The following is a 22228-nucleotide window of genomic DNA, read 5'->3' on the forward strand; positions in this document are numbered from 1 at the left end:
AAAACTCTTTATCTTTACGTAACTCTGTGTTTGTCTGTGGAATCATGGCTTCTCTTGCTTCGCTTTGCACAGAATATTGCATAAATAATAACGTCAGTATTGATTTAAATGGTATATTAGACCACCCAGGTAAGTTTATCCAATGGATGAGCTGAACAATATATGACTGTTATCTCTGCCAAGAGGTTTCTGCCTTCATATGTTTGTTTGTTGGATGGTTGTTTTTGTGGATTGTTTCTTGTCCAATCAAACACATTTTGGCAAGATAAAACATACTCTCATAATTAAAACACAAAAAAATAACTGCATGGATCTACATTAAATACCAAAAACACATTTAACCTGTAATTTGTCACTAAATAAATACGTCCAATATTATCTTAGCAATGGACCTTTAACAGACCATTATAGGTGGTTGTGTATCTTTAATACTTAAAGGTCCAGTGCGTTTGCAGAGGTCTGCGCTTACAAAGGGCTTCTAGTTCAAAGCATGTAGCTCTAATGCTATTGCTGATCATATGAAGTGATTCATATGACATAAAACGGCTTGTAACGTTTAACAAACAATATGTATTGTTTGTTCATTTGGTAAATGTAAATCATCCCTAACAGGCTGATAGTGTAGCGTGGCTAATTATTGAAATAATTGATTCCACAACAGTTTAAAGCAGCCGACTGTTGTGTTGCTCATACAAAGCCGGCTTTTACCTATGACTAATGACACTTTCTAACTCCGTCTGCGACAGCCAGTGAAGCATGAGAAAGTGAAGACGTCCCCCGGCTGCTCGCTGCTGCTGCTGCCAGTGGTGCCCCATGTGGGAGAGACAGATACAGACACCCTGACAGAGGCCTCCCCCAGAGCCGAGGAGGAGGAGGAGGAGGAGGAGAGGAGGGAGGAGAAAGAGGAGGAGGAGGAGGAGGCAGAGGATGAGTTTGGATACAGCTGGAGTAAGTGACAATTCAAACAAACAAAGAGCCTTCAATATTTCTAAATGTGATAGAGCTCCACCACTCATCTAAACACACTTGCTTTTACACTAGTTGACCACTAGAGGCTCTCCAAGCTGCTCAAAATCCATCAAATCAAGTAATTCAAAATATGTACTTTTTTAGCAAGCTTTATTTACGTACATATTATTTTAAATTTAGCTCATTCTTAAGAAATCCATGTCACTTTTAAAACTTTTTGGCATTAACCTATGGATTTATTTACGACAGGGCAACATTTTGGCCCTTGAAACAGGCGAACAGTAGAAGTTTCAGACACATTCTCATATCTAGCACTATATTTGGACGACTTCTTCAGTTCTGACACGAAGAGAAAGTGAGCAATCTTCTTTGGGTGGCTACATTTCAGCGAAAAACCTGAAGGACCCGATGTCCCAATTAATCTACGCGCAGCCTGCGGGCGAAGTAAAGCAGACTGTCCAACACACTCCCGGCTTCAAGTAGAACAGGTCACATTCACTCACATTCAACTTAGGCAACCGGCATAAAGGACAGACTTCCAGCCGCTGCACTCCCGGGACTTTAGTCAATGTACTGCGTGTGCGTGTTGGAGGGTGAGATTGATGAGGTTGGAGCAGTGGAGGTGAGTTGTGGAGATTAGTACAGGACTGATGGTTCAACAGTGGCAGGCAGCCCAGAACAACAGGAGCTCATTGGTCTGAAGCGAGGCTATCTAACACGCCAGGGACAGCCGAGGAGCAGCCAGAGAGACAAAAAAAACGTGGGGATTGTGAGAACGGGAGGGATAAGAATAGAGACAAGATTGAAGCGGGGAGACAAAAGGTTAGCATTAAAACAAACTTAGCAGCGTGACATTTCAAACTTTCACTTTTCATGGTATGACTCAATGAAGAGATGCAATCTGAGAAAGGAGAGTTTTATCCAGTGACAGGGAAGATAACGCGCTTTTGAGATTGTTTTAAGTTTCTGTTGGTTTGAACTTGGGTTGGAGAATTTAAAAATGTATATATGCGGTTGTAATTTTTCAAAAGTTTGCAAAAAGTATTGGAATTATGATTGATTTGGCCATTGTTATATTCAAATCAAAGTTCAGTTCATTGAGAGAAGACTGAGATGCATTTCAGAACTTTAACAAGGTCAAACCACATTTTGTCTTATAGTTTAACATAATGATATAATACATCATGGGTTTCAAATGATAATAAACAATTCAAACTACAATTTTTATTTGGTTGCGATTACTCTTGCAGCCTTTGTCGAAACTAATATCAAAGTTAAGGTTCTGTATCCACCAGTTTTAGAAAGATAGTTGAAATTAGCACCATCGTCATAGTAATTAACACTTCAAAACGAACAATTTACACCTTTAAAAGAAAATGTAAGTCAATGCAATAGGAAATATAGAGAAATTGAGTGTATAGTAACTGAATGTTAGTAACCGTATGCATCCTGTACATGGAAAAGTGTGTGCTTGTGTATATGGATCAAAACTATTTAAGCCGTGTGACAATAGTGATAGTTTAGTTTAAATCATTAGTTGCTGATGTGTTGCCATCTTACAAGTAATATATTTCTGTTAATAGGGTTAGGAAATACAAAATAAGTGTTAAACTTCAGCCTAAACCCATTTGAAAATGTAAAATGTTACTTTTTGGGCATGTTTTTCCTTTGACTATTGACTGAAAATGGTCCATATAAACAGGAACGCTCGTATTATTCAGTCATAATGTTGGTTGTGGTTGTTTTAAGTGCTATATTGGAGAAAAAGACCACCTAAAACAAATTATGTTATGTCTTCATTAGTTTAAATGTGATACCTATGTTTCATGCAAGTTCAAAATAGAGTAACAAACAAATATACCTTTTGATGTTGTTGGTGAGTAATAGGAAGTTAAACAACACAAAGGTTACGCGTGAAAATAAAAGGCTTTTGAGACGGAGTTGGCCCCGTTTGGCAGCGTTGTCATCTCACATCTGTTTACCGTGGCTTCCCTCGTCCCCTTTAGAGAAGGTAATCCAGCGCTATGGCAGCCTCCCGGGAGTCCTCCACATGATCGAGCTGGAGAAAGGCAAGACGGGGCTGGGCCTGAGCCTGGCGGGAAACAGGGACCGCGCCCGCATGAGCGTGTTCGTGGTGGGGATCGAGCCCAGCGGCGCGGCGGGCAGAGATGGGCGGCTGGTGGTGGGAGACGAGCTGTTAGAGGTGTGTGCGCACTCACGGAATCTAGAGAGTTTATGAGAAGATGTACAGGAAAGAACTGTTTGATTAGACTTTTGAGGTTTCAGGATTGTCACGTCACATAAATGAACAAAACTGACCTTTTCCTGAATAGTTTTGAAATGGTATTAAAGCTGTGTTAGTATAAGTATAAGACTGACACAGAAAAATGAAAGAAACGACCATATTTTCTGGAGTATAAGTTGCACCAGCCAAAAAAATGCATAATAGAGAAGAAAAAAACATAAAGAAGTTGCACTGGAGTATGAAATAAGGTTGCAAGTGTGAAAATAACAAATAATATCACATATAAGTTGCTCCGGAGTGTAAGTATATAAGTATAAATATAAGTATAAGTCGCACACTGGTCAAAACTATGAAAAAAGTGCAACTTATAGTCCGGAAAATACGGTACGACTACGTGTATGGAAAATTACATTACATTGCCTAAAAATGATGTATTAAATTGTTATCTTGGTCTCTAAATCAGTACTAGGTTTTAAGCTTTTTCCTTGATTTGTAATATTAATATCATGACAAAACTAGTCTTAAATGTTTGTTCACAAAAAGCACAAAGCTAATGGAACGCTGCACACGTGTTGTCAAATGTTGTTCCCTTTTGCACTTCAGATTTGGGATCAGAGTCAATGTAAAGTCGAGAAGGATTCAGAAAATATTACATTACATTAAATATTAAACATACCTGCACGTTTAATAAAAAGGTATTTGTTTAATTTCAATGTATAGAGCTAATGTGCCTTTTAAGTTAACATTTAATATAATTTCTTAATAGAATGATTAAAGAAATGATTTAGATATGTCTCAACAATGGCACAATTCTCCTGTTTTTATGATAGTATTGTTTTTGATCTGATTGTAGATAAATGGACAAGTCCTGTATGGCCACAGTCACCAGAACGCTTCATCTATTATCAAGAGCTCTCCTTCAAAAGCCAAGATAATTTTCATCAGGTGAGACAAGCCTCTGGGAACAACACTGTCCTAATTCTAATCTTGAATAATTTCTTGTGCAATGTGGTTTAAAAGGGTTTATGATAGAAGCCAATTTAATTTCTGTTCTTTTGAATGAAGTGTACTGTATGATCAGATCCACCAGAGGGCGCCATAGTAATATGTAACAGAAACCTTATCTCATAGTAATAAAGCCACTGTGCTGGAGATGTCATGCATTTTTGGGCAACTTTACATGAAATTTTCCCAATGTTTTTCCTCTGAGTTGTTCATTGAATTACATTAAGATACACCCTTGTATTTAGTGTGTTTACTTTGTTTCGAACTCTGTGCTAAAAGAGACATATCTGCACTTTGTCTCCAGGCTGGCATCGACATAATGGCACTAGTGAATCTTGTACTTAACTCAAATCCTTTAGACAACGCTATGATCAGCGAACATAAATCTCTTTTGGTGTAAACAGCGCAACAATTAAGTTGAGATGACTCTTGTGTACAGGAACACAGAGGCGCTCCAGCAGATGGCTGTGGGGCCAGTGAGAGAGAGCGAGGACGACACCGAGGAGCCCCAAAACCAGGTATTGTGGCGGACTGCACACAGGCAGGTACATCCCACACCGATCATGATGAAAATGCATTAAGGCGATGACTTTACAACAAAGATAACGTTGTGCTGGATTAGTCCTGGTTAGTAGCGGTTATAGTAATACAAATACTACAAATGATTTTACTAGCGATTCTAATTCAAGATGATGAGTATGTTTTGGGCCGGTACCCACATCCAGTATTTGTCATGCTGTTGTGGTCAATACATTATATTTGCTGTTATGAATATTGATTTAAAGATCCATAATAAGTTCCACACATTGATAAGATAATTAGATAATTAGAGGAAAAATATATATTGTTTTTGCTTTTAGGGGACTTTAAGGCTACGTTCATTTATTTGAAGTTATAGCAAAGTTTGCAAACTAACATTTATGTAAAAGAATGACTAAATGTATTTACCGTATTTTCCGGACTATAAGTCGCACCCTTTTTCATAGTTTTGGCCAGGGTGCGACTTACACTTATATTTATACTTATATACTCCAGAGCGACTTATATGTGATATTATTTGTTATTTTCACACTTGTAACCACATTTCATACTCCAGTGCGACTTATATATGTTTTTTTCATCCCTATTATGCATTTTTTGGCTGGTGCGACTTATAGTCCGGAAAACACGGTTATCTGGAGTATAAAATAATGTTGCATAATTGTGCAAACATACATATTTAGGCTTAGCACTCTTTCTTTATTTCCTTTTTCACTCATTAGTCTGTTCAAAAAGACAAATCTGATGCACTGAGGACAAACAGGTAATGACAGAGACCAGGGCAGTGCAGAAAAAGTAAATAAAAAGGCCTTAAACTTCTCTGAAAACCTGTCCCGAGCGTCCTATGTGACTTACTTAATAACAGTTTGTGTAGCCCGAGGCCTCTGCGTCTCTCCTAACACCACAAACGGCGGTGTAGACGTTCACAAATGGGCTGTTACTTGTTTCATTACAGGTTGAACTCGCGGCCACTAACGGTGACATCATCGACTTAAAGGTGAGTGTCGTTGCCGCGAGCGCGCAGGCGAGTAAGCTCTTCACTACAGACTATTGACTGTGGCTGTCACTTAAAACCAAAGTCGACACGGCAATAACCACCAACGACGACTGAAAAGGGCACTCAAGAAGGACAAGTTGACAAGACGGAGAAAGAAGACAGGAAATAGCCTTAAAAAGAAAGTAAACAATGGAAAAAAATAACCTCAGGACGCAACTTAAAAATAGACACGTTTAAAAGACAATGGACAAAATGGGACAATTATCCTGAACTTGATATGTGTGTAAATATATATATAATTCCTCTACCTTATTTTCAAATTTTTACAACTATTTTAGCACTTTTTCTTTTTTTTTCTTCTTTTTTTTCATTTTTTTTTTCACTATTTATTTATTTTTTGTATTTATTTATTTTTGCTTTTGTTTCTGTTTTATTCCCTCTTCTGTTGTTCCCGTTTTTGTTGTTCTATGTTCCAATGAAAAAATAAAATTGTTAAAAAAAAAGAAAGAAAGTAAACAGTGTAGAATGAATAGAAAAGGACAAAAAAAGGCTTAGTTTACACAAGTGGTTCTCAAACTGTGGTGAAGGCGCAGATGGCCGGCTATTTTTAAAGGTCAAATTACACGTTTTGACCACTTCTTAGTTTAGGTTTTAGGTACAGTAGCTTTGGGAAAGGTCTTGGTTCCATTCTGTCTTCTTTTACACTTGGTATTATCCTGGTTTAATCGAAATTTGCCACAATTTAATTCACTTTTATTTGGCCAAAATTGAAAACGAAAAACAGTAGGAAAAGCTGGTGTAGATTTATGATAACCATCAATCAAAATGAATTACAAGAGTCCAAAATATCAACGCCTGAAGAGCATGAAAGGTTTATTATTACTGGAAAGCACCTTTTAGCATCGCCCATACGGTAGAAAGAGCATCAGGGGCCGACATTTGAAATAGAGGACCATCTGTGCAGCGCCCTAATTCAAACACACTAGTCCCGGGTGTTATATCTTTAAACAGATATGGGAAATGAAGAGAAAAGATGTTTGTTTTTCTATAACAGGAGGACAATGAACCTGCCTATGTGTTTGAAGAAGCTAACTCGGAAAGTGGCGATGAAGCGATGGGACACACTGGGAAGGTACTCTCAATAAACAGTAGAATAATCCTCCTCCGCTGAGTTAATTCACTTTTATAATTAGGTTATTTGCATTCGAGTTTGACTCACCGGTCGTCCTCAACTCGACACATTATTAAAGTGTTTTTCCTGTTTTGAAGGACTTTTCGAGTACTTTTGCCCATTCAAAAGATGTAGTATTCTGTCGTGATTTGTTTATGGTTCTCAAATCTGAAGACACAAGACTTGGGAATACTTTTAGAGTTTTTGTACAAGAACGTGTAGTATTTATTCTGCGGATGTGTGTAAAGCTAGGTATCGAATGTTAGCACTGGGCAGGAAATACCGTATTTTCCAGACTATAAGTTGCACCTTTTTTCATAGTTTTGACCGAGGTGCGACTTATACTTATATTTATACTTAAATACTTATACTCCGGAGCAACTTCTATGTGATATTATTTGTTATTTTCACACTTGCAACCGCATTTCATACTCCAGTGCGACTTATAGTCCGGAAAATACGGTAGTACTTTTGATACTGCAGATCAATGATTCACAGCCTTTTTTCCATGGCATAAACCAAGATCGGGTACAAAATACATCAACAGGCAACTTAAATCCCATGTAGATCTGTCTATTATTGCAATATATTGTTAAATATTACTATTTTTTGCTTCTTTAATGATATTTATGCCTTTAAATGACACATTGTTTCAAAAGTTTGTTGTGAAGTAGTCAAAAATGTATCCGTCTAACTTCTTTAACTCTTTTTTTTTTCTTCCCTGTGTGTTATCAGACCTCTGACCTGGAAGTCTTGGACTCAGAAGGCTTTCCCAGTTTCCCCAGTTTCCCCAGCATCACCTGCACCTACAGTCAACCAGAGGCGGAAACCGTAACAAGTGAGTTTAACTTCAAAACAACAATGCCAATTTCAAAACCGCTTTTACTCATAATTTTTTACATTTGTTCGTCTTTTCCCAGGCGTGAGTCGCTCGTCCACTCCCTCCACGTTAGCCTGCGACCCCACAACCTGCCCCATCATCCCGGGCTGCGAGACCACCATCGACATCTCCAAAGGGCGCACTGGCCTGGGCCTGAGTATTGTGGGGGGCTGCGACACCCTGCTGGTAAGAACCTAAAGACACGTGAACAAACAACTGAACGGAGCATAAATCTTGTGTAGAAGTCAATGTAAAAGTAGGAGGGGGTAAAGTTAAAGGTTAAAGTTGTCTATCTTGCTTTTATTCATAGACAGATTGACAAATAAAAGCAAAACTGTGGAACATTACAGAAAAAGCAATGACATCTGAATGAAAAAAAACATTCCCTGCGCCAGAAAAGTTAAGTGCTAGGTTTAATATAGATAATATAGCAACTACTTCATGACACAATAATGCTAAATCTTGATAATCCTGGTAAAGTCTTTTCTAAAAGTACAAAATCATTCAAAACATGTGCTTAATTAGATAAAAAGCAGAATGAAACACTTATAACTATAGTGAGCAGTGGAACTTGTGTGACCCTGCACAGCTCAAATCTTATCTTACTTCAAAACGTACAAACTAATCTAACAAGTGCAAAGAAAAGGCAGCCTCAATAAATATTAACCTCCAAAAAACGATTGTTCCTTTGGTTATTTATTGTGCAATGGGTCAGATTTACATTTGAAACGTTCTTCTAACACGACAAAACTGCAAAAATAAACTATTAGGCCAAACTATACTATAAGCCGGACACGTTTTGTGGTCGAAACTGCATTTTTTTAATGTAGATTTATGTATAAATTCCATACCACAGTTTCAGGCCAGTCCCAAGCCCGAGTAAACTTTGGATAGGCATCAGGTGGTAACATAAATCTAAAAAAATAAATACAAAATCTCTATTTCACTTGATACTGGAATGCTTTTTCAGTAATTAAAAGTGAAATTGAGGCTTCATATATTTTCCATCACATCTCCTACTAACATATCAGCAACTTCTGTATTGAATGTGATGCTGCTACACAATAATACAGTTCCTACAGTAAATTTCAACTTAATTAGATTAGTCTTTAATTATTCTTCAGGTCCATGGCTGCTACTCACTAATGCCACCCACTTGGATTCTTTGGCGGCACGAGATAGGTTCGAAATAGCCGTGGAAACTCAGGAATGTAGGAAATGATGTTGTCACAGGCCGCGCTCCTCCTCTGGGCCCGTCCATTCCGTCTGCTCAGTCAGGCCTGGGTGAGCGCTGCATTGTCCAGCCTCGCCGCAGCAGACAATATCTACCTCTGGAATGTCCCCTCTGAACCCCGGTGCGCACGCAGCGGTGGGAGGCGCATAAATACAGGCCAAAACAAACAGCCACTGATACTTCCTACTCTGGGATTCTGTGTGGTGCTGAAACTGTTATCACAAGCGGAGATAAAGTAGATGTCGTAATGGTTATTGTGAGAAAAAGCGTCACGATTTTTAACATCATTTGTGATTTTTGAGACTGTAACTAAACAACAGTTTAAATCTTTAATTTCCTTTCATTACTGTTCCTCAAGTTTGTGAAGAAACTGCATTTTATCTAGCTGTTTTTTGTCAAATTTAACTTTATTCCGTCTTTCAAAAAGTTTAATTTGACAAAAACGGCCAGATAAAATGCAGTTCTTCACATTTAGGTCTATTTTTTGGACGAGAGATTGAACTAAAAATACGTAATTTTGCTTCTTAATTTGACAGCATTATTGTTTTTTGATTCTGTGACCTGAATAATCCCGATGATCAATTAACCGAATATTCGTGGCATCCCTATTGTGTACTTAAAGATGCGCTGTGTAACCTTTCTGGAGATTACGCCATCTGCTTGTCTAAAGGGAGATAGAATATTCCACAGTGTGGCACTTAACGCATTTAAAGTATTTTCACGTTTTTCATTTTGATAAAGCACCTGTAATGCAGTTAATACAAGATAAATGAGTTACATAGTGCTCCTTTAAGTCAAACAACATCCTCTTAAAGCAAAAAAATACACCATTTTGTTTCTATGCAGCCTTTTTTTTATAAATAAACGGGTAAAAATTAATGAAAATGAAATGCTTAACATCCTTGTATCCGTCAGAAACACTCATTCAGCATTGAAATGGCTAAAAAGCTAACTCGAGACACTTGAATAACGCAGTCTTTTATTACCTCTTCACCCCATTCTCCACCTCTCCTCGACTTTATTGACTCGTGTTGTTTTGTGTCTCCGCAGGGGGCCATCATTATCCACGAGGTTTATGAAGAAGGGGCTGCCTCCAAGGACGGCAGGCTGTGGGCCGGGGACCAAATTCTGGAGGTACCGTGCCGGCGTAATAACCACTGGATACGACCTAGATACGCCAGTGTTTAATTAAGCGCCCGAGGACTTGGCTTTCCACGTTCAAACGAATCAGAGACATTTTAGTGATTGCGCAGTGTTCTTTTAACCCACTTTTAAAACTGAAAGGAATGCCGGGGTAATTGTTGCGAAGAGCTTGTGTGTGAGTTATGTATGAGGGTTTTGACCTTGCTCTGACCTGTCCTCGCCAGGCTGGGAGGCGATGGGTGGAGATGTGAACTGAAGGGCACACACACGCATGCATGCACACTCAAACTCCTGACTTTATTGCCCTTTGCGATTCATTTATGTGCCAAAGCCCATCTGCTGTGAAAGAAAAGTTTGCGGAAAAAAAGAACTTTCCCATTGCATTATTTGCGACTACAGGGAAAAATACTTTAAATGTGCATGGCTTAATGGGCTATTTCCTTTTGCCTGAAGTAGGCAGAAAAAAACATGCTAATTGTGTACGTGAGTGTTCTGTGGGAAGAGAATGTTCCAGTTAAGTAGACGAAATATTAAACACGTCATTGGTCTGGGCTGAATGAAGATGAAATAGTGATTTTTCTGACGTGGATGCCCATTAGATTTAGTTTTTAAAATAAAGACGGGAGTACATTTTAAACACATCAGGACTTGTACTTTGGCAACACACATTGTACATTTGCTTTTTCAGTTTTGCTCTGTATTTTTCTATGAATGCATGAGTCTTCCCACAAACTATGGACCTTCTTATATCAATCAATTAAATGTATTTATAGAGTACAAAGTGCTTTACAATGTTAAAAACACATTCAATAAAAAAAATAGTTTGTAAAAAAATATAAATCAGTCTATGTCAAAATGAATGAATAAAAACATAAAAACAAATTGACATGGTATTTAAAATATTAAAAATCAGGTAAAAGTATTTCAGTCATAGGTCTTTAGCTTAGATTTAAACACAGCCAAGTCTTATAAAGAGCACACTAATCACGTGTCATATTGACATATTAATCCATATGGGGATGAACAATTTAGGAAAATTATTTAATTGCCAATCAAATTATCTATTTGACCAGTATTACAATTTGTGATTAGATTTGTGATTATTTCTGCTTTAAAGTGACACAAACATGTCCTGGAGCCTTAATATTTGCTGAAATAGTCTGAAATATGAACTGCTAAGCTAACACAAGAAGAACATGTTTGTAGAGATCTTTATCATTTTATATTTTGTAATTAGAAGGCGCAGAGAACTTGTTGAATAACAGCTCTCACTTACAATCTCTTAATTGTGCCCATTCAAATTACGATTTCCATTTAAATTCCACATTCACACACCGTTTTTTTTAATGTTCCTTTGCGCTTCCAGGTGAACGGCATCGACTTGCGAGCGGCCACGCACGACGAAGCCATAAACGTCCTGCGCCAGACCCCGCAGAAGGTCCGGCTCTCGGTCTACAGGGACGAGGCCCAGTACAAAGAGGAAGACTTGTGGGACTCCTTCTCTGTGGAGCTGCAGAAGAGACCGGGACAGGGCCTGGGTCTGAGCATCGTGGGCCGGAGGTCAGCCACGTTCCGCTTTGGGTTTGGGTTTGACGTAGCGTTAGAGAGTAGTGTAGGTGTAGCGTCAGTATGTTTAATATGTTTTCAATAAGGAAACATATGTTAACTGTTAAACTTGTTTTTCTTTAATGCAGATCGCGGGAACACAGGTAAAGAACAAAAAAAAAAGTGTGATTTGCTTGGTCTTAAATGTATGGAATTTGCAGTTGCCGCCTTGAAAGCTGAATTGATGTAGTCAATTTGAATTAAAGGTGCACTATGTAACTTTTCTGGTGTAGGGTGGTTGTTGAGGCAGATGACAGGTCAAGTTACAGGCCAGATCGGTGGAGTGATGTGTCCCATGAAGGCGTAAAAAGTTTTTAAATGCATTTTTGAGCATGAAAAACCCCAGTAATTAAAAAGGCAAGAAAGACATGTTTAATGCCATACTGTGGAACATTCCAGACACAATAATAACAGCTCCAGAGCCAGATCTCCTGCCAGAAAAGTTGCAGAGTGCTCTTTTGATTTCAGCCTTTGTAGGAAAGTCAAAAAGGACTTGCATTTGGCTTGATATAAACTAGAACCGGTTTTGGTTTTAGGTGTAGAAAGCTATAAAAAAAACCTATCTTCTTACACTTGCTGCACACGTGGAGGAACAAATATACAAGGGAAACTGAAAACTAGTGGTAAAAGTGGGAAAGTGCAGACTGGTAATTAGTGGTGAGGTGTGACAGCCAAAAAAATCCCTCATTCTGACACGTTGCATTAAGTCAAAGCTTTTTTGGGGGGTTAATGTCGAAACACGTGGAAATGAGTTACACATCCAGCATCCATATTAAAATCCATTGCGAATTCAATTGTAAATCAGCTTTTAAACAATTTCCCTTCGTCTTTTCCCAGGAACGACACGGGAGTCTTTGTGTCCGATATCGTGAAAGGCGGTTTGGCGGAAAGCGACGGTCGGCTGATGCAGGGGGATCAGATTCTGTCGGTGAACGGGGACGATGTGCGCTCTGCCACCCAGGAAGCTGTGGCTGCTCTGCTCAAAGTAACTGTTTTTGACAACCATGCGTTACTAACTAAACGGATGCATAAAACGACTACAAGAAGTGACGCGTAACTGTCCCACTGTGTGCTTTTTTTCAGTGCTGCGTCGGGACGTTGAAAATGGAAGTAGGAAGATTCAAAGCTGGTCCATTCCACTCTGAAAGAAGACTCTCTCAGACCAGTCAGGTAGTTAGACGCGGAAAATTTGAATAATTCTACGTTATTCTACTTGTTAAAATGTAATCTCCTGGCAACTAACAACATGTCCTTCATTGCTGCAGAATGAAGCAAGCGCCAAAGTGGGCCCGCAATCTGGTTTGGAGCCGGGCATTTTCCCCAGCGACACCGACAAACCCAGTAGGAGTCTGGAATGTAAGTATCATCAGTTAGAGCAGGGGTGTCCAAACTTTTTTCACCATTTTTGAAACTTAAACGGGGCAGAGGGCCACAAACAACTTGACAATGTCGAATTTGTCAAGTTGTCAAAGTGAATCTTTAGAAATATTGCATTTGAGGTAATTGCGATGAGCCTCCACACCTTTAATTAGACCTAGAACTTTTCATATTAGGTCGGTATAACATCAATATGCCTGAATTTTCCCAATTTCACTGTAAAAAGTACTACCTTTTGTTGTTGGGCCAACATAGCAGGAAGCTGGAGGGCCAACAAAAATTGGTCTGAGGGCTGCATTTGGCCCCCGGGCCCTAGTTTGGACATGCCTGATTTAGAGCAATAAAATACAAAAGTACAATAGGATTTACAACATCGACAGTATCAAAGTATGAAAACCCATGATATAGCACTATTTGAAAAGAAAAAAAGTCATTTTTACAGCAGTATATACAGTAACGTTGTGAAACACGCTCTGTGATTTTTTATGTTATTTAAATTATTAACGCTGTATTAAATAATTTTCTAAAAAATTAACAGCGGTCCAAACTTGCCTTACACATTTTTAGCATTCTAATTATATAAATAGTTTATTGGTGCTTTTCACAACTTCCAAAGGCCAAAGCAGAGTTTTGCCATCAGTAACAACAGCTAGCATGCCAACAGTGCACCATTGTGTTACTTCCTGGTTTGTGGACGAAAACTACGCTTTATAATTGGATGCAAACAGCAAACAGCGGTCCTATTTTGACCCTAAACAAATTTTACTTAATTATAGGAAAGGATTTGGGTTCAGCCCCTTTAAAGGCGGTATGGACGATTTTTCGGCGATTTGAGAACGCAGGCGGAAGTGCGCATGCACACTCCCCCGTGTGGACTGATACAACACACACATGCGTTTGTTTATTAGCGCAACGGAGCGCATCGCATCGCTCGTCTTCCGTAGATTTCTGTCCACTTCTGCGTCAGCTCGAACTGTCTTTCTCCGTCTTCATTTTGCCCCGTACACTGAGGGAACTATATTATGATAGATCCATGCGCTTAGGCACGCGGAAACGTGGGGACGAGCCTGACGCGGCTGCAGGTGAGCGGTAGGTGCGTTTTACGATTGATACGTGGCAGGACAAATGATTTATCCACGCCACGAGGAAATATGATAAAAAATTTGCTGAAAAAAATCCCACCTTTCCATACCACCTTTAAATTAGTTGAAATTGTATTGATAGGGCAATATTTATGACGCAAATATGTCCGCACTTATTACGCATTTTACTGCTAATTCTCTATAGAAATTGTTTTTTTGTCTTCATTTTTTTGTTTCGTAGCTTTGGACCAGCCTGACACCAGAACCGTGGAGTTCACCAAAGGTCCCACGGACACTCTGGGCATCAGTATTGCTGGGGGAGTGGGCAGCCCTCTCGGAGACATCCCTATATTTATCGCAATGATGAATCCCGTTGGCCTCGCAGCGCAAACCCAAAAACTCAAGGTGATATTTTAAACACAGGACTGATCAGCAGATTGTCCTATTCAGTTTACTTGACCGGATTGCGACCCCAGGATAAGGTCAAGAGCCTACGAATGTTGGCAGTGACCTTTCACGCTAAAATGACAATTGACAATATGACCCCATTGTGAGAAGACAATCCCCGCCGCTGACGTGGATAATAAATCTCCTACTAAATCAGTCAGACCACAGCCTCGTACAAAAGAATGAGACAAACCAAGGATTCAATAGAGAAGACCGCTTTTCATTTGTTCACGTGTGAGAAAAAGCTGTTATTTTGGACAGTTATTTCAGACATAGTGTTTTGCGTCAAATCCAAAACAACACTTGTATTATACTTGGAATTTATTGTCATAATCGTAAGACTTTTCACATAGAATTAGCATAACTCTGCTGCAAGTTTTCTTTTCCAATAGTATAAGAGCATAAGTTGCACCAGCCAAAAAATGCATAGTAGGGAAGAAAAAAACAGCACTGGAGTATAAGTCGCGTTTTTTGGGAAATGCAATTGATAAAATTTAAGACCAAGAACAGACATTTCATCTTGAAATGCAATTTAAAATAACAGATTAAAGAACATGGTGAATAAGTGTACGTATGCTAACGCTAACACCTTCAGCTACATGACGCACAGACAGAACTGTGGTAAGTGTCTGGTATGTTAATGTAACATATGAACAGTTATTCAGATAACTATAGCATAAAGAACATGCTAACAAGTTTACCAAAGCATCAGTTTTACCCCAAATCACTAAATCCATTGAATTCTTCTTCCTCTGTGTCACTTCTAAACAACTCCACAAACTCCAGAGGAAGAGGAAGTGCAGATTCTTCTTCTGCGTCGCTTAGAGCCTAGAGCGCCCTCTTGTGGTTGTCAATGTGAAAATAATCAACATGTGAAATGCGGTTGCCAGTGTGAAAATAACAAACAAAATGATATCATAATGTGTTAATAATATCACGTATAAGTCACTCCGGAGTATAAGTCGCACCCTGGCCAAACTATGTCTATAATCAGAAAGTGAAGACAGCAAAAACATAAGTCAAATTATGAGTTTAATCACTTCAAGTTGTTTTTGCATTCCACATTTGTGTCCGCCCAGATCGGGGACCGGATCCTCAGTATCTGCGGGACGTCTGCTGAAGGCATGACCCACGCACAGGCCGTTTCTCTGCTGAAGAACGCCACGGGCTCGATACAACTGGAGGTCACTACTCACATCACTGTCTCTGCTCTACTTAGATAACCAGCAGACTAGATAATACTTTATAGATGGACTTCATAATCTGCACCTTTACTTCAAATCTTCCGCAGCCTTTGAAGTAAACAAATTGCCCTTATAAATGATTGTGAAGTGTGTAAATGGAAAGGCAAGTTTATTTGTAGAGCACATTTCATACACAATGCAATTCAAGGTGCTTCACACAACAGGCAAAACATGCATTCAAATCACAAAGAAATGACAGAAATCACACAACAGTTTAAGAAATAAAAGAGAAGAGTGCAAAGAAAAATCCTTTCAGTCGTAATAAAAATGGTGTGTGTTGGATTGCAGGTGGTTGCCGGGGGCGACACGACAGTGACGGGGCCCTCGTCTCAGGAGCAGGCCGCCGGAGGTCTCACTCCCAGCTCCATCTTCCAGGACGACATCGGGTACAAACAAATACAAACTTTTTTATAATGAGTATTTGAATTCATAAGAAAATTGTGGCGTGAATAAAGACCGACTGTAATGCTTTTCAGAGATATGATATATGAGAACTACTTAGAAAATATAAAATTAGCTTACTTAATTACCTTTGATTTTCTTTTTTTTTAATATATAGTAAAAAAAATATATATATATGACATATATTATAGTATTTTCCAGACTATATGTAGCACCTTTTTTCATATTTTGGCCGGGGTGCGACTTATCTATATACTTATATTCATACTTATATACTTATACTTATATTCCGGAACGACTTATTTGTGATATTATTTGTTATTTTCACACTTGCAACCGCATTAACTTACACATTTTTCTTCTCTATTTTGCATTTTTTGGCCGGTGCGACTTATAGTCTGGAAAATACGGTCGAACCAGAGATCAATAGACAGAATAAAAAAATACAAGTAGCACAAAACTTTATAGAATCAAAATCATGACACATTAAAGACCAAATAGTGGTTCCACCTTGTACAAAGTCTGTTAAATTTGTCCAGTTCCAAATTGAGTCCAAATGTTGATTTTTTTCCTCCATTTTCTGTATGTCCACTATACACCCCGCCCAGTCCTTGATTATTATATTGGTTTGTGTCATCCATTGTTTTTTGTAATGGCCTTTTTTCCATTCATTGTGTCCATGGCACGCATTTCAAGCCCCGTCCCACACCTTTGATTCACCTCCTCTGTCTTTTCAGCCCGCCTCAGTTCAAGTCCATCAACTTAGAACGAGGCCCTGACGGACTTGGTTTCAGCATCGTGGGAGGTCACGGCAGCCCACACGGAGACCTGCCCATCTACGTGAAGACAGTATTCGGAAAGGCACGTCCCGTCGTATCTTTACTACTTTCCAGGAAACGTGTGTCGTCGGGACAGTCATTAACAAGGCGCTTGTGTTTGCTCAGGGCGCAGCGGCGGAGGACGGGCGCCTGAAGAGAGGGGACCAGATCATGGCCGTGAACGGGCAGAGTTTGGACGGAGTCACGCACGAAGAGGCCGTGGGGATTCTGAAGAGGACCAAAGGAACCGTCACGCTCACCGTGCTCTCGTAAAGGTTTAAGGATGGAACATGGGACTGATGGCACTATTTTTGTATTCAAATCGGCATACGGTAGTTTAAAGAAGAGGAAACGCCTGTAAATGACACCCACGTTAGAATGAGGAACTGTGTTTGTTTTTTACACAATGTAGCTTTGATCACTTTGATGTATGCAAATATCAGGCCTTCCACTTTATATAGAGATAGTGTTCATATATATTCTCATTTTAGTTAGAAGAGGTGAACTTTTATGAAAGAAAAGCAAAGTAAATACAGAACAATACTATTTTAATTCACAGTGACCTGGTTTGCAGAGTGTGATGCTAGGTGAACATAATATAAGTAAAGTACTTAAGTAAACTTCAATCAACTTGAGCTTTTAACCATATTATCGCAATGTTCTCTCTTCATTCTTTTTTCTCAAAGTCAGTATTTTGATTGATTCAGAGATGTTTGAGTAGGATATATATGTCATACATCTGAGGCTCCAATCCACAACTTTCTAGAGTGAAATGGAACTATAAAGAGGCCGGGATACTTAATCCTGCATTATTTCACAGGAACAGTCCCAGTTCTATAAGCCATTTTATACAAATGTTAGAATGAACAAATGTTTAAAAAATATGGCACAGTTGACTACTAAGAACCAGAAAAAAGTACAAAATACATATGTACATAAACAATTGAAGTTGAGTATTAAGTGTTCCACATCTGCTAATTACACTGGAAAACAATATATTTTTACTTTTGATTTTGTACTTTTTGTATCTTTCAGACATACTACATGGATATTTAAGTCTTAAAAACAGTGACACACCAATAGCAGTCAGTCAGTACAGCTAATGGGAGAATTGCACTGCTGCGACTTCTTTACACTATTATTTTGAAATGCTGTGTAATTATCAGTTTGTTTTAAAGGCTGTGTGTGTATGGATATATATGGACATGTTGCTGTCAGTACTTTTAAATATCCTTAAGCAGCAGTGAGTATAATGCCAGCAGCAGGTCAGCAGAAGGGCTAAATCAACAAATGGCAGTAGTTTGTACTGCTGCTGATATGTTACACTCATATTTTAAAAGTCTTTTCCTTTCTGAAAGCTTGGTGTGATATTGTTTATAAGTGTTTTAAAGGGATATAGTTGTGATTTTCTTCAATAATGCTGCTAAAGATGAAATGTCACAGTATTTGGATTTTGCTAAGTATTACTCACTTGTTTAAAAAGAACACAGTGAAACGATCTTTCCTGTAGAAAAGAAAGAACAAAGGTTGAAGTTGTCAGAAGGATTATGTAACGGCGGTGAGCTCATTTTGACCTGACTATGTGTGAAAACAAAGCTGATCAATGTGTGTGTAGATGTCACAAGGTGGGAGTCTACCTATAGAAACATTGCTGTACATTGTAACGTGATGGAAACGCTGTCAATGGTGTTTTTTTCCACACGTAAGAAATAAAAGTGACCTTTGAATTGAGCCTTTTGTGTCTCTGTCTGTTCACTGTTGCTGGTGAAACAAAGAAACAAAGCTATCAATACCTGATTATTCATGTCACACAATAATCATGAGAATTAAAGCAGAATTGTGACCATTTTAGAACAACAAAAAATTATTTTGAGTCCCAACTGTAGTACTCCAAAAAACTCCTTTGCTGTTTGCATCACAATAACGTTGCTTTATGCTTCAGAAAGTTTCATATCATAAAGTTTGTCGCACAGACGAATGGTTCTCTATTAGACAGTGTGAATGAAAGAATCATGGATTTCCTTCTTTTGTCAAAAAATCCCTACCAACACCAAACTGGATGAACCCTCTGTCACGACAAACGCTTAACAATAATAGGAACATGGTGTAGTGTTTCCTGTAGAATGGTTCCGCAGATCTTTTCTTAAAGTGAGAAATGACCAACTGGTATTTGTACTTAACACATTTTATATAGTTGATGAAATTTTATATGATTAGGACCTGTTGCATTGATGTCTCATTTGATGGTGCTTTCTCAACTGGTTCATCCGTACTCAGCTTTATGCACTGACGTGACAATAGCCAGATAACAAGAAAACACAAAACACAAATGAACCAATGAAAGAATCACGGATTTCCTTCTTTTGTCCTGCTGTCAATAAATATAAAATTGTGATGATTCTCACAAAAAAATCCCTAGCAACACCAAACTGCATGAAGGGTAATAATCAAGATGCATTCAGAAAAGGCTGTATTCTTTACTTGAATAGGGCTCTGTGTTGAAACTAAAGCCTGTTTGGAGCACGTGCTCTGTTCAATGTGGCGTCTCAGCTGTCCGACAAGCGCAGCTGTCTCGATTCATGTCATTCTTCCGTTTATTCCAAACATTGGGGAGTTATGGCAACCGAATTCCTATATAATAGTTTGGTTCCAATTCGGTGATTCGGCCGCCGGTGCTGCAGAGAGGTCAGAGGTGACGGTTACCTGCAGCTGCCGTGGCACATGACAACCAGCAGCAGCGCACCTGTTGCTTTAATGGTCTCGGTGGGGTTCCGGGGGCCGAGGGGGCGGTACTGCTATAAGCGCGGGGCCTGTCTGAACCTGCCCGTCTCATGTAAGATTATATGTTGCCCCTCAGTCACGACAAACGCTTAACAATAAAAGGAACATGGTGTAGTGTTTCCTGTAGAATGGTGCCACAGATCTTTTCTTACAGTGAGAAATGACCAACTGGTATTTGTACTTACAGCATTTTATATAGTTTATGGTATTTTATATGATTAGGACCTGTTGCATTGATGGCTCATTTGATGGTGCTTTCTCAACTGGTTCATCCGTACTCAGCCTCATGCGCACTATTTTAATCTGTGAGGACGTGACAATAACCAGACTCAAGAAAACACAAAACACAAATGAACCAGTTTTGTGGACATGAGGATGAACCGGGAAAGTCAGGCAACAATGAAATAACCACGGCACCTCCTGGGGTCGTGACGGTGTATACATGGGGAGTTGCGGGTTGTGGTTGGCTGGGTAAAGATTGTTTTTGTGTGACAAAACAAGGCATTTTGTAATACAATCATTGGATGAAAGATGTTTTATAAAGAAAGATTGAATGATTGACACCACGTTTTACTACTACCTATACTGTACTTTCTACCGGCTGCCACTGCTACTACTTGTACAACCGGGTCCTGCTGGTCCCCAGAGTTAGTACTAAGGGAATACGCGTTTCAGTTTTATGCAGCACAAATCTTGAACAGTCTTCCTGAAGGTGTGAGAAAATCTATGACAACGTTCAAATCTAGGCTCAAAAGTGCTCTGTTTAGACATTTTTGTTTCAGAATCAGAAATGGTTTATTGGTATTTATGCATTTATTTATTTATCTATTCATTTGTATTGTGCATATTTTCTTGGTGTGTAAAGCACTTTGAATTACTTACACTGTACAAATTGTGCTCTACAAACACATTTTGCTTGTCTTACTACCACTACTTCTGTGTATCTTATTCCCACCTTTTTCTATATAACCTATATAAACGACCACTAATACACTAACACCTACTTGCTACCTTCTACTAGCTAATACTTACCACAACCTACTTATTCCTGGCATGGGCATATCATTTGCAACACCACAAAACAGTGCAACTACCTCCATTACTGCAGTATTATCTAATCTTCTTGCCACTGGATTTGAACTTTTTAATAGGCTTTTTGAGTTCTTAGAGGTTAATTTAAGTTGAAATATTTTGTCTCCTTTGAACCAAGAGAAGGAATTTGATCACACAAGTTAGCATGGCTCGATAGCAGACTTCAAATGCCGGCCCGGCACCAGCATAGTTCAGAGACGCCACAGAGTCCGTTTTCTCATGAAAGTTTCCACGTCTGGAGGAATGAGGAAAAGAACATAGTGTCTTTGTAGCACCTGTCCAACGCGGTCATGTCTCATTGAAATGATCAGTGACAACCATCTTTGTTTTGCGCCAAAGGTCAAGGGTCATCTCGCTCAACAAGTCATGAGAAGGATTTATGCGTGTATAATCTGTTCATGTGTTATAATTTGCCAAACGTTTAAGATGTGTAGTTGTAGCTGTAACCATGACTATACAGCATCTAAAATCAAAACATTTGCAAAGTTGGTCACTAGGCCTGTCACGACAATTACAACTTATCAACTTATCGTTCAATAAATAAAGGCTGGAAATATATTTTTGGGTGCTCAATATTTTAGTGTACATTTCTTTGCACTATAGTGAGATTTGCTGATGTGATTTTTATGTAGTACAATAAGAGCTGAGCTTTAGAGAGTCGAGTAACTTCTATGACAAATATACATTTTAGTTACAGCTCAAGATATTGTACATTTACAACAACATGTTTACATTTAGAAAAGGGTTTACTGGCTTTAGAAATAAAGTTGACTGTATATCATGATCTTTTGATGTAGAAATGTATTGCACTTGTGTTATTGTGTCGAGCCTGTTGGTAACACTTTAGTTTACAGTATTTTCTTTACATATTTTACTATGTGTCAACACGTACTTATCTGTAACAACAGTTATCAGCTTAGTGAGGTTTAAGATTAGGTTGTATGTACATATGTGTTGTAGGGAGGTTCTTCTGTATGACATAGACCAATAGAGATATTCCAGAGAAATACAGTCAATAATTCAAATACTTGCATTTACCACAGGTTAAACCGAGCCATTAGACTTTTATTCTGGCTTGGATCCTCAAAAGCTACCCAAACTACGGCCCGCGGGCCAAAAGTGGCCCTCAGACCAATTTTTGGCGGCCCTCCAGCTTGGTTCAAACAACAAACAGTAGTACTTTTTTACTGTAAAAT

The 22228-nt window shown here is 38.8% G+C and overlaps 1 protein-coding gene across 4 annotated transcripts in view; it reads left to right on the forward strand.

Annotated features, from left to right (window-relative positions):
* Positions 1 to 18890, forward strand: part of LOC140372062 (multiple PDZ domain protein) — a 55328-nt gene extending 36438 nt beyond the window's left edge. For all 4 annotated transcript variants that reach the window (XM_072459330.1, XM_072459331.1, XM_072459332.1 and 1 more), the window contains 19 exons: positions 747 to 948; positions 2976 to 3172; positions 4068 to 4159; positions 4659 to 4737; positions 5715 to 5756; positions 6811 to 6888; positions 7663 to 7765; positions 7848 to 7993; positions 10092 to 10175; positions 11551 to 11744; positions 11879 to 11893; positions 12627 to 12774; positions 12873 to 12959; positions 13055 to 13145; positions 14490 to 14653; positions 15775 to 15879; positions 16228 to 16325; positions 17079 to 17202; positions 17286 to 18890. In XM_072459330.1, the coding sequence (XP_072315431.1) occupies positions 747 to 948; positions 2976 to 3172; positions 4068 to 4159; positions 4659 to 4737; positions 5715 to 5756; positions 6811 to 6888; positions 7663 to 7765; positions 7848 to 7993; positions 10092 to 10175; positions 11551 to 11744; positions 11879 to 11893; positions 12627 to 12774; positions 12873 to 12959; positions 13055 to 13145; positions 14490 to 14653; positions 15775 to 15879; positions 16228 to 16325; positions 17079 to 17202; positions 17286 to 17432 (2196 nt within the window). In that variant the 3' untranslated portion in view covers positions 17433 to 18890. The remainder of the gene's footprint in view (positions 1 to 746; positions 949 to 2975; positions 3173 to 4067; positions 4160 to 4658; positions 4738 to 5714; positions 5757 to 6810; positions 6889 to 7662; positions 7766 to 7847; positions 7994 to 10091; positions 10176 to 11550; positions 11745 to 11878; positions 11894 to 12626; positions 12775 to 12872; positions 12960 to 13054; positions 13146 to 14489; positions 14654 to 15774; positions 15880 to 16227; positions 16326 to 17078; positions 17203 to 17285) is intronic.
* Positions 18891 to 22228: the final 3338 nt, after the last annotated feature.

Source organism: Eucyclogobius newberryi, unplaced genomic scaffold (genome assembly GCF_026437365.1).
Source record: "Eucyclogobius newberryi isolate DKJ021-1_F unplaced genomic scaffold, fEucNew1.0.hap1 SCAF_22, whole genome shotgun sequence".
NCBI classification, from domain to species: domain Eukaryota; kingdom Metazoa; phylum Chordata; class Actinopteri; order Gobiiformes; family Gobiidae; genus Eucyclogobius; species Eucyclogobius newberryi.